This window comes from Haliaeetus leucocephalus, unplaced genomic scaffold (genome assembly GCF_000737465.1).
Source record: "Haliaeetus leucocephalus isolate CR32 unplaced genomic scaffold, Haliaeetus_leucocephalus-4.0 Scaffold840, whole genome shotgun sequence".
Lineage (NCBI taxonomy): Eukaryota > Metazoa > Chordata > Aves > Accipitriformes > Accipitridae > Haliaeetus > Haliaeetus leucocephalus.
Window position 1 is genome coordinate 3,053,816 of NW_010973276.1, and position 12,490 is coordinate 3,066,305.

At 45.9% G+C, this 12,490-nt stretch overlaps 2 protein-coding genes across 2 annotated transcripts; one reads left to right on the plus strand and one right to left on the minus strand.

The window, feature by feature from the left end:
- The first annotated feature begins 3,198 nt into the window (after window positions 1–3,198).
- On the plus strand, window positions 3,199–7,832 carry DIABLO (diablo, IAP-binding mitochondrial protein). The gene is made up of 6 exons (XM_010582170.1): window positions 3,199–3,269; window positions 4,156–4,276; window positions 4,633–4,764; window positions 5,498–5,608; window positions 5,764–5,860; window positions 6,872–7,832. The coding sequence occupies exons 1-6, from the start codon at window positions 3,223–3,225 to the stop codon at window positions 7,084–7,086; spliced, it is 723 nt and encodes a 240-aa protein (XP_010580472.1). The 5' UTR covers window positions 3,199–3,222; the 3' UTR covers window positions 7,087–7,832.
- Window positions 7,833–10,893: 3,061 nt separating this feature from the next.
- B3GNT4 (UDP-GlcNAc:betaGal beta-1,3-N-acetylglucosaminyltransferase 4) lies at window positions 10,894–12,256 on the minus strand. Its single transcript, XM_010582171.1, has one exon. It carries the CDS (start codon window positions 12,179–12,181, stop codon window positions 11,063–11,065), a length of 1,119 nt encoding a protein of 372 aa, XP_010580473.1. The 5' UTR covers window positions 12,182–12,256; the 3' UTR covers window positions 10,894–11,062.
- Window positions 12,257–12,490: the final 234 nt, after the last annotated feature.

A 12,490-nucleotide genomic window follows, 5' to 3' on the forward strand; every position in this document is an offset into this window, starting at 1 on the left:
AATCAAAAGTGTAAGATAGCACAATGCTTTGTTAGAGCAAAAACCCCTCACATTTAAATAAATGCAGGTTTTGACATGGTAACAGTAAGCCATGGTGCTTAAAATCACAAAATACTGTTGACAAAAGCATGCTGGGGAAGAGAAGCTATTTGGCATGCTCTGTACTGCCATGCTGCACAGAGCGCAAAGGCGCTATGTCATATAATAACTGGTCCTGACCACACCTAGTGCATTAGTCCTTCTGTAGGCTGCAAACACAACCTCATTACTCCTGGCTCCCGGAGGAGCAGATCAGAAGGGGATCAAACTACAGCACAAACCATTTAGAAGCCAGAAATTCAAGGGACAGCTGCAGAACAAAACTAGAGAGATACAGGAACTTTACGAAGTAGAGCCCATCATCTACCTGGGTAAGCCATTTATTTCTTTATCAACATCTTTTTAGATAATCAGAAATCATGTAAAGCCTATAGATAGATAGAAAACTTCAACGCTTTGAACAACTGGGAAACTGTGGCTGGTTTTAAAATGCAATAGCTCCTATAATGTATACTTGTGCCTGAGCTTAGTATTAAATGACTGAACTCTTTAATAAGACCAAAAAGTGAACTCTTTATCACAAGAGCACTTTAAAAAAATATTCTAAGTGGCAGGATGGGAATTCAGTTTACTTTGGCTGGCTTTAGACTGTTTAGAAGATAAATAATCCTTTTAGGTTAGCTTTATCTTAAGTCTGGTTTTATATTCCCTTTATGTGTTTGACCAAGAGTGTGGATATTTTTGATCAGGCACAGTTATGATCAAAATTAACAAGAACATGTAAATTGGAGAGAATTTTTTAGATGGGTCTTCACAGCTTTAAGTCTAAGGAGCCAACAACTTTTGTGAAAGAGTTCAGATTTTATATTAAACTAACAAATGAGCAATCATTTCTAAAGTCATGTGTAAGTATGACTTTAAAATACAGCTAGATGATGAATTCTAAAGCATCTTATCCCGTGTCTCCCATTTAAAGGTTTTTTTTAACATGAGATATAAATATTTGCCTGTGCAAACTTGTATTTAAGCCCCAGTTTTCATCATTCTTAAACAAAAGGCTCAGTTTGTGCCAGTATCTCCATTAGATGCAATTATATCATTAAATATTAATGGTGGCTTCCTTGGAGGAATTGACCACTTTGATCAGAACACACTGTTGGTAATGCACCATCAGCAACCGCTCTGAACATGAAGCCTCCTGGATGCACAGCCACTGACACAGGGGGAAAGATACCAGGAGGCAGCTGGACTCTGTAATGGCCTCTGGCCCTTACCAACATGGCAGTGTCCACTGCCTGTGTGTCTATATTGTAATTTGCTTAGTTACCAGTCCTAATGTGGAGGCTTTGATCAGATCCCAAACTCTTTTTCAACACTAGGCAGCTCAGCAACCCAGTACAGGACTCTGAACAAGCACACACAAGTCCAACCTGACACTAACCTTCTTAGAAGGATGGGTGGCCTTTAACCCTCCTGAACCCAGCCATTTCTCCGAACGGCAGAGCCACCCCATCGGCTCTGCAGCCTCCTTGCTCAGAAAGACTCACTCTGTCCCTTTGCTTACAGACAGGGGAGGAGCACGGCAGCAGTTCCAAAGACCCTACCTGCCGCTGCGCCGGGGAGAACCATGCCGGACTCCTTCGCCGTCCATTTCCTCAAGGTGCTGAAGGAGCTGCTGGCCTTCGTGCTGTTCAGTTACACCGTGCTGGTCGGGGCGCTGCTGCTCGCCGGCTGGACGACGTACTTCTTGGTGCTTAAATGAGAGCTTCTCTTCTGCTCCTGCAGCCACGGGCTGGCCAGAGGCAACAGGCTCCACCGTGCAGCTCGTCCTGCATGTCTGCTCAGCACACAGGATTGTGGTGCCTTCCTCCTGCGCCAATTCTGCAAGCGTTTTGTTTCATTACTGCCTAATCACAATCTTATTTTCATATGTAAAAAGAATAAGTATTAAAAAAAAAAGTATCTACACATGCACTTTACCCATCTTTGTGGCAATCTTGCAGATTCTTTGTGTCTTCTAGACATTTGCCCCTGTTCCCCAAAGTATTTAAAAGCCTCCCAGCAGTTCTCCTGAGATTCCCACCCCATGCGCCATCTCAAGAGCACAGCAGTCTGCCGAGCACAGCGGAGGGACGGGAGGGATGCGACACAATTCAAACATGACCAGCATCTCGAGTAAACAAGTCCTGCCTTGTCTAACTCTGCCTCATTAAAGGTGTGAAGGCAGAGATACAGAAATTACTTGTAATGTGGTTTTTTTTTAAAGTCTTGGGAAAACACATTTCAAATCAGCACAAGGTTTCCCTCTTCCTATGGTTTTATGAGGTACACTTCATGGGGTGGGGGCATCAACACCACATTATCTACAGGCCTATTATTTGGCACTCTCAAGTGTGCAATGCTTTTCAACAAATGCTTAAAACATGGAGTTAGCTGAAAGATGTGCCTGCAATACAGCGCTGCCTCACTGGAAGTAAACTGTGCTGAGTAAACTGAGCCTCACAGGACAGGAATTGCTGCTGTAAATAAAAAGAATAGATTTAATTGATCCAGGCCTTTCATGTAGAACTATACAGAAAACCTTTGCTGTAAAAGCTAGGGATTGTCACTAGTGCAAAACTAGCCAAAAGCTAAGCAACATCATATACTCTTGAAAAACAAAGATGAATTAAACCGGGAAGGTGGGGAGCAGAACCTGTGGCAGTCAGTCAGTGCGATCCCAGCTAACAGTTCTGCTGATGACCTGACACACAGCTGAAGGCTGTTCTCTGCTGAGCCGGGCTGGCCTGCCAGGTGTCTCTGAGCAGAGTAACACAGAGGAAGTAGCCAAGCGCAGCCTGAGCTGAGACCTCCTAACGCCATTTCTGCTTCAACAGGTCCGTGATGGTGTGTCTGGGGACGAGTGCTCTTACCTGAAGGGCAGAGCAGCCGCTGGGACAGCCCGGGGCGGCGGGAGCAGCGGACCCCGCAGCCGGAGGGGACGGCCGCCCACCTCAAGCTCCCGCCGCCCTCACAGCCCCGCGCGCGCCGCTCCCGCCTTCGACCCAACGGCCGCCGGCCCCACGTGCGCGCCCTCTGCGCATGCGCCAGGCCGGGAACCCAACCCCGCCCGCTCCGCTACACCTCCTCCCCCCACGCACGCGACGCGCTGACGTCACTTCCTGCGTCCCGTCCAGTCGGAAGATGGCTGCTGGCAGCCGGTGGCTCCGGAGCTGCTGCTCCCTCCTCAGGTACCACGGCCGGCCCCGCCGCTCCGGGTCCCGAGGGCGCGGCGGGGGCGGCGGCGGCGGCGGCATTTAAGTGGAGCCGCGCTCGCCGTTCACCGGGGCTGGAGCGGGCCGGGCGCGGCCGACGGGGCTGAAGTCAGCCTCTCGGGTCGGTCCCCAGCCGCTTTGTTTGCCCGATATTATCAAGACAGCTGCGGCTGGAGCGGCGGCCTGGGTCACAGAAAGGGCCATAACGCACCTCATCCGCCTCCAGATGCCACGGCACAGCTGGAATAGCACACGCAGTAGGAGCTGTGGTACCCGTCCAGGGCTTGCCGCTGGTGGTCTGTAGTTTAAGAGTACACAGCGTAAAAGAAGGAAAGCCGGCCGGTTATTTTCAGAAAATTGCTGTACAACAAAAAAATTCTCATGACTGGTGCTTCTGTTTTTCTGCTCCATTATTTTGGTGATCCCAGGGACACTTACACAACACTGGATGTAAATAAAACTGACTGCAGATGGCCCGAAGTGTCACTGGATCGCAGCAAGCTATTTACCAGTCATATTGCTCAGCTGCATGTACCATATACCACTTTTCAGCTTGCTTTTTAATTTGTTCTTCAATATTATTGAATATTAGCAGTGTGTTGGTACCAGATGAGATACATTTCCTCTCTCAAAGGATTAATAATGCACTAGTTACTGTGCCTGTCTTTTTTTCTTGCACTTAAGTAATATATAACAGAATTTAAACCAAACTTACTCATTCTCTATTACGCAGCTGCCTTACAGAAGCTTGGTAGAGACTAGGTCACATAGAACAGCTTCTAGGTGTTCTTTTCCTCTGATACCCATTTCCCACCACACACTGATTAGTTCTTGCACTTAACTTTGTTTCTTGCATTTCCAGACAAAACTTCCCTGTTCTAGCCAATATTAGGAGACACTGCCTCCCAGGAGTGAACGGACGATGGCACCAAATGGTGGGCGTGGGGCTGGGAGTGGCCTTGTGTGCAGTTCCAGTTGTGGAGGTAATGTATCAGGAGTGAGATACATACAGCACTGCTTGTTAGAAACAGTTTACTATTCAAAAATACTTGCTTAACATTTTACAAACTAGAACTTGCCCTCAGAATTGTATTCCTTCTTGGGGATCACAGGTGTTTAAGCTACATAGTTGTTAAGGAAGAGAAATGAGAAGGACAATGTTTGCCTTCTATAACACCTTGCAGAAACAGTTGCCTTGTTTTACAGTGGCAAAACAGCAGTGAGGATTAGGCTGTCCAATCTGGTAACTAACAGTGGTGCTTTTCCTTACCGTTATTTGTTACTAATAACATCCGTATGAAAGTCAGTGTAAACATCACACAAATGTCCTGTCTTTCAGAAACAGAACTCCATTTCTCTCAGTAACGATGCCTTGATTAAAAGAGCAGTTTCCTTGGTAACAGACAGTACTTCTACACTCCTCTCCCAAACAACATATGCATTGATTGAAGCAATGACAGAATATACAAAGGTAAATTGAGAGATTACACGCTTTGCTAGCAAGTCAATACTGGAAATACTAAATTATTTGGCACTAACTACACCTGTTAAACCATATTTAAAATGGACTTTGGTTTTTTTATGAGTTTTAGTAAAAGATGTTTGGGGGTTTGAAAGTGTCAGGTCCCTAGGAAACAGTGCAGCAGGGCTCACTGTTCTACTACATTGAACATGGAAGTTATTTTTAGCTTTATTAGACTGTTGCTTTGAGCTTGAACTTAAGCCAAAATGACCCACGTCCCAGAACTGGGGCTAAAGAAACTTGGAGCAGTTATTGGATACCTGCCTCCTAAGTAAGTAGGATATGCCACCCTGTGTTCTTAGGTATTTTATTTACCTTCTGTGCCCATTTCTAGGGTCATGAACTTGAGTTTCATGAGAAGAATGGCATGAGCCATATTTAAGTCTGAAACAAAAACAACAAGACACAGTTTTAATTTTATAAGAGAGTGCCAATTTGAGTAAAGTATTGGCATTCCAGTTTACTTCCTTATTAGTACAGCAAGTATATAAAGAGGTGCTATCCACAGCACTACTGTGGGCAGACAGCAAATGCTGTCACTGCCTCCAAAATTGCAGTGAACTTGAGAACAAAGCACCTTTGGAGCCATTCAGCAATTTTCCTAATTAACACCAGTTAACACTGCAACAACATCAGAGATGTACAGATTGTCATGTAATTGTGTGAAATGATTCCTTTCTAGGCAGTTTATACACTGGTGTCTCTCTACAAGCAATACGCAAATCTTCTTGGGAAAATGAATTCAGAAGAGGTGGATGCAGTCTGGCAGGTGGTAATAGGAGCCAGAGTTGATGTAAGCAATCGTGTCCCTTCAGTCAGCAATCTGCATCTTAAAACTCTGCTCAGAAAGTTCTTGTCTCACTTGCTTACCTTTTCACAAAGGCACTGTTTGGAAAAGCATTCAGATACTGTTACATCTAGTTAAGTAATACTTTGTTTTACTCCTAGATGACAACAAAACAGCAGGAGTACCTAAGGCTGGAATCCAGCTGGATGACAGCGTTACGTCTTTCAGAGATGGCAGCAGAAGCTGCGTATCAATCAGGTAGGCACAAGCAGAAATAGGTAGTTTCTTTTCCCTAGCATTTAGGTAGTATTTATTGAATGAGAATGGAGTTGGGAGAAACACAGAATATACATTCAGTTAACATACCAATTTACAACTAGTGCCTGGTTTTTAGAGATGCTGAGAACTTACATTTTTTTATTGGCTACAGGTCTAGTAGAATTGTTCTGAGAACTAGGCCTGGAAACTTCACATGTGGTTTAGATCAAAACCAACCATGCAAAAAAATGTTTGAAGGAAGTGTTTAGTCATTTTAAATGCGTTCACTTTTAAAAGTGTTCAAACATGGTTCTGGGAGCCACAGAAATAAGGCTACCAATGGGGTCCAGCAGGTCTTTCTAGCTGGATTAACTTGTATTAAGGAGTGAGAATATTTGCCTTTCACTCAGGAAGTATACTAATTTTGGTCTTTTCTCCCTGTTTATACTCTTTCACAAAAAGCATAGAGACTTGATAGCTCTGAGATTGAGTTCTGGGCTGATTTATGGTAAATCAGCAAAGTTATTGGAGTGGAGAAGGGGAGGAAAGCGATGAATATACAGGGACACCCTAACTCTTAAGTGCCTGAAAAAGACACAGAATGTGTAGGAGCACAGGAGGAGTATGGGAGGAGAAGGGATTCTGAGTTCAGCAGTGCCACAGACATTCCCACTGCTGGTAGCTGACAGGACAGGACAAGGACTGAGAGTTCCTGGCACATGATGACTGGGCTGAGCTTAGTTCTCAAACCCACTAGCACAAGCTGATCACTCCGATCAGACACTGGCTGTAACCCACTTGGGTGGGAAGAATTCAAGGGGGCAAAGAAATTTCAAAGTAGGCATATTGTTGTTTAAGGTAAATGAGCAGTAAATGCATTTAGCATTAACATAGCCCAAGAGCCATCAAAACACTTAGCAAAGCAGATGATAATTATAGACAATCGTTTCCTTAATTGAAGGTTTGCCGAGTGCTCCTCTAACCCAATATATTTAAATTATTACTTTTCAGGTGCAGACCAAGCCTCAGTGACAGCCCGCAGCCACATTCAGCTAGTGAAATCACAGGTGCAAGAAGTGCGACAGCTGTCCCAGAAAGCAGAGACCAAATTAGCTGAAGCTCAAACAGAAGAGCTCATAAAAGCTCAAGGAGAGGAATCTTCATTGCCACAGGGTATTTTGGGAAGTACAGAGGCAGGTGAGGACCCTTACCTTCGGGAGGACTGAAAAGAACTTCAATGTCACCATAGAATATGTGAGAATCAATCACAAATTGAAAGGTCCCAAACTTTTAAGTGTGGGATAGTGGGAAACTGCTGCAATAAGCCTGTGACTCCATTTTTTAACCCAAACAGGATGGCTTTACAAATCAAGTCAATTCCAAGTATCTGAAAGGCCTTGATCTTGTTTGTAACTTATCTTGTTTGTAATACTTAATGGATTCAATTATTTCAATGTTTAACTATGCAAATGTGAAAATTGCTATCAAGGATAGCTTGTTGTTAATTGTCTCTCTGCTGGGAGGGTCCTACTGCTTGTTTGATATGTTTGTGAGAGCTCTCTAACTTGGAGACTAACTAGGTTATCAGCCAAAGAAGTGTAGTTAAAAGTCATTATTTTAAACCTGTGAAGTAAATGATGTCTGTTAAGAGATACCTTTATTAAACTGTGCAAAAGGATCTGTTGTGGGTGTGCCCATTTGGATAAGAGATTAAGCACTGTTTTCTATTCGAACTTAAAAGTTTGTAATAGAGCTGAGTGACAGCTGCATCAAATTACACTTAATTGCAATCAGGGGAAACATTTGCTGTAGAGCTGAAAACTTCTATGGAGTTACCCAGGGTGCTCTTAGTGAAGTTTTGCAGTTCAGTACAGCAGCCTCTTTGACCCAAGAGTCAGCGCTTGTAAGGCATCTGCCTTCCCCAGGAAGCAAAGGGAGATTTGATTTTCAAGATACTGTGGTTAGAAACAAAGTCATTGTGGCAACTGCTGCGTACTTGTTTACACAGCAGTAAGCAAAAGCAAGTTTTACATATTTGGATGCTTTCCAGTACAAGTTTCAGGAAAGTAATCTTAAGTCTCTCTTTTTCTAAGCCTAATGTTTCACTGCAGGCTTCAAAACCACAGGTGTGTTTCACTGTGTTTACTTTCTAACTTGACAGCTTAATGTGAAATTTGCAATATTAACTGTATAGACAACGTAAACTTAAGCTGAGACTGCTTTGTAGAATAGCATCCGCTAGAACTTTATCACTGCTGATTTGAGTCAGTTAATCCCTATTCATCAGGTTTTGTAAAACACACATTAATCATAGGTTTTTCACCACAAATTAGCATCTGATGCACTACATCTGTGTCGAGGTTGCTGTTACTAAATTGAGTTGTGGTTGACTAGGAATTTTTTCAGCTGTACTATAAGCCTTTCTGCCTGTGTCTCATTTTGCCTGCCTTTTGAACAAATGCCATCTCAGCTGCACAGCACTGTACATTTATAGATTAAGTAGTAAAAGAATTAACAAACCACCTTTCTTTGCTCCTGATCCTCACTGGGTGCTGCTGTATCCAAGGAGGATGGCACAGTCCAGAATTCAAGCTCACAGGAAGATGCCAGGGTCTGCTGTGCCTGTAGTCAGGAGGTGCTAACCACAGCTTTGGGCTGGAGCATGAGCAAAAAAACCCACTATCACGAGAGGATTATTTGCAGCAGTGGCACAACCACGCCCCTCAAGAGCCAAATGCAACTTCAGGTCAGCCTCTAACCACAACTGCTCTAATTTGTTACATGCTCCAGTGTAAGGACGTCTGCCAAGCCACTGACCCAAATGCACATACAGGTTGTGTTCCTTTCAGGATGCCATAATAACCCTAGTCTGATGCTTGCATGGCAGAGATGTGGCTTATGACAGATGAACACTGCTACAGGAGTCTGCAAAGCAACTCAGTCTTCCCCTTTCAGGGCCTGCTCCAGCCCCCTTGCTGCCCCACTTCTTGTTTCACTGTACACCCTGCTCCTACTTGCCAAGACGCAGGCAGTACCCACACACATCTAAACTTCAGATGTGACAGGAACAAAGTAGTCAGTTCAGTCGAGTCAGAATGGGAGCGAGGAGCGTGAGTGGCATATTGTCTCCAAAATAGGAGCCTGACACCTTGATTAGGAAGTGACAGTTGCCTGTCAGGGGTTAGCCCATACACCTAAGCCCACAACAGACATGACATCACACTCTACATTATGTTACTGAGTTTGCATTTGGAATCATCTAGTGGATCAGAAAAATGCTGCCACAGCAGTTCACGGGGTACCATGGTACCCGCTCTGTCCAGTCTCTTCTCTGGAACAACCAGCGGTGCCCAGAGAACAGTGCCCAGAAACTAGGTTTTGCTGCTGATACTCAGCCTTGTTTACAAAGCCAACATATCTGAAACTATATGCAGACCATTTCTCAGGTATAGCTAATACAGCTAATTAATCCCTGTTAGCACTGCAGTGAGATGATGCAGCAGCAGCTTATGCAAGACCACACTGAGGATGGACACACACAGGCTCGCCCCTTGCAAGAGCCCTTTTTTTCAGACAAACGCCTACTCGCATCTGCCACAGAAACAGCTCGCATGAGAGTGGCAGCTTCCTCCGTAAGAGTCTGGGTCACGCCATAGTGCTAAGCTAGAACTACACCAGGTGCTTTAGAAAGCCAAGGCAGCAAGTACTGCCAGGAGTCCATCAGCCTGAGGTCGTACAGCACTGCACCAGCCCACTGGAAGGTGGGGCAGCCAGCCTGCCCCAAGAGCTTGTCACACGTCTGGTCTTGGGATGTCCTCTGTCTCTCTATCAGCAGTACAAGTAAGGACGTCCTGGAAGCACTTCCCAGGCACCTCTGAAAGCTCCAGCTCACATCTGGTGGGTGTTGAACGCTGGGCAGCTGGCACTAGAGACAGCAGTGACAACAGCACAACATAAATTGCTGGTTTCTGTAATCACACACTTCCTCTCTACCCACTACCTTTTTCTAAAGCTACCAGCCTGCTTCCTGTTAGCACACAGCACAGCAGCTTCTGATCTAGCAGCAAGACGCCCTGAAGCTGATGAGCTTCACAAAAGTATCACCAAATCTTAGTTTCATATTTGATCTTCCCTCAAATTAGCAACTCCAGCACACTCATAGATTAATTGCTTCTGTATCAATACATCTTGTCTGGACAGGGGCAGAGAACAGCAGCAGCTCACAGCAAAGAAGTGGCAAGTATCCATTTCCACATAACCTTATCCTCTTTAATATCAAATGACTGCTTAATGCGAATGTCCAGCACCAGAGCTCAGCCTTCTCTGGCTTTTAGTGCTCTTAGCTTTCAGGAGACCCAAGAATACTCCTGTGAAAACACTTTTCAAAACTGTATTTTATTTATACCCAACATTACAACAACAATGACAAAAAAAACCCCAAACCCAAACACCTCCCACACAACATGAAAAGCTACAGCCACTCTAACTACCACTGTGACTATTCAAGACATATTGCTCTGCTCAAACCCAAACAGAAAGTGTTTGTGCAAAAGCTTCCAGTGCAAGTAAACCTGTAATAAACTTCTGTAAAATCCAAAAGGCTCAAGTCAGAGCCCAGTCCCTTGGATCATCATGCTGTGTTAAGGCAATATATTTTTGAGGCATTTTATTTTCTCCCCACTCCACTCTTTCTCCTGCTGTCTGGTAGGACCTGTGGGATTGCTGGATGGCCTGGAACAGTGGAGTTGCACTGCAGTGGACCCAGCAGCACACACTGGCCTTTCTCTTCCACCCCTTCCAAGTAATTTCAAGTGCTCTGTCACCCATTAGTCATCATCAGCTTTCCTACACGAGACTGAATTTGGCTGGCAGTCAGACACCAGCCTTGGTGTTGCAGAGCCTCCATAGCGGGTGGCCTGTCACCCACGTCCCTGTGGCAGTTGTGACTTCCTCTGGCTCCAGTCTGGCTAGGAGGAAGAGAGCCGGGTCCCCTGTGCTGTGTCTCACCGAGCTACCAGCCCCATCCCCACCCTATGGCAACTCAACTGTTTCAGTAACCCACGGACAGAAAAAGACTTACTGCAAAACAAACCCCTATGGCTCAAGTACAGACTGTTAGTAGAGGACACGTCTCTACCACAACCTGATTTTTAGTTTAAAAGTACCCTGTATCTGTCACCTGTCACAGTCCCAGTGTGTTCATCAGTAGCTTCTTTTCCAACCCCTTCTGTAGCTATGCATTACTGACACCGCACACCTAATGCTGTCATCCTTCACCAGCGTCCACATGATCCACATTTCGGTTGGGCTTAGTTTGTGCACAATCATCAGCTCTTTGTACAAGCATGGATCAAAAGGATTGAAAGGTCTCTGGATCCCGAAAGTCTTAAAGCCAGCGTGGTTCTTTGGGGTCACTGCCATCTTTGCCAGACACATTCCCACAAAGACATCATCTATTGGGAAGAGTTCCATGTCCTCTGCGGTGCTCTGAAGGCGGCGCACTGTCTCTCTAGACATCACATAGCCCCCTCCACCCGCATAGAGAGGATAGAAGGGGGCTTTGTACATGGACTCTGGAATAAAGTATTTGACCTTGGTGTTCCTGATGGGCCGGGCATTGGTGATCACATCCCCAACAAAGAGATCCTGTTCAGGGTCCAGTTCTTGGAGGAATTCAACAATGTTATAAGTATTGACAAAGACATCATCATCGCCCTTCAGCACAAACCTGGTATGCAGGCAGTCCTCCATGAACCAGCGGAGGAAATGCAGCTCCTTGAGGGTCAAGTTGAAGAAGTTGTCAACAAAATCCCACTGCAAGATATCATCAAACTCCTGGCTCTCGTAAGCCAGCAGCTGGTGCAGGGGCTGTACCTGCATTTTGGCCTCCAAGCGCCCTAGCAGGAATACCAGCCTGATGCGCTTGCCACCAATGGAGACCTCCTTCCCCCACGTGTTCCTGATTGCCACTCGCCGGTCTATGTTGATCGGGGAAGACTTGATCGCCAGCAAGAGGAACGTGTCTTTGCCACACCTGGAAGGCTTCAGCAGAACCATGAAGTTCCGGCAGTGCTTGTATGTTAAGAAAACACGGTGAAGCTCTGGGAGGGTGAGAGAAGAATTGGCAAGGGTCAAGTTTGGCAAACATTTGCTGGGTTCAGCATTGTCCAGAACGAAAGACTGTGGTTTGCGATGCACTACATCCACTTTCTCGTCTGCCGACGACGCTGCCAACTTTGCCTCTTTCTTCATGTAAAAAACCCACGCCAGCAGCATGATTGAAAAGGCATAAAGTGCGAGATTTTTAATCCTAGGATACATGGCAATCTCCAGTGCAGAACCCAGGCCCTGCGCGGTCAGAGGAAGACAAGCCGTTTATGACTTAGACCTGCATACTTACACTTTCCACTTGCGCTCGCACCACTCCCACGCCCGCCGTCGCGCAGGGACGGAGTGCACTACCCAGCCCCGGGGAACCACCGGGACGGCTCTCGGCGTTTTCCCTCGCCGTTGGGTTTTTTTTGGGTCCCACCGAGACCGGGTGCTGCCGGCGAGGACGAGAACCACTGTGCCGGGGGCGGCGGCCGTTCGCCCCCGGGAGGGCTCGGGAGCCCGCGGGGACCCGCACCG

What these genes read in the sequence shown, in the direction of transcription:
- DIABLO (XM_010582170.1), top strand. Translation starts at nt 3,223, where the DNA reads ATGGCTGCTGGCAGCCGGTGGCTCCGGAGCTGCTGCTCCCTCCTCAG. An exon ending in AGCTGCTGCTCCCTCCTCAG is followed by an intron (nt 3,270 to 4,155) that starts GTACCACGGCCG and finishes TTGCATTTCCAG; the next exon opens with ACAAAACTTCCCTGTTCTAG. An exon ending in GTGCAGTTCCAGTTGTGGAG is followed by an intron (nt 4,277 to 4,632) that starts GTAATGTATCAG and finishes CCTGTCTTTCAG; the next exon opens with AAACAGAACTCCATTTCTCT.
- B3GNT4 (XM_010582171.1), bottom strand. Translation starts at nt 12,181, where the DNA reads ATGTATCCTAGGATTAAAAATCTCGCACTTTATGCCTTTTCAATCATG.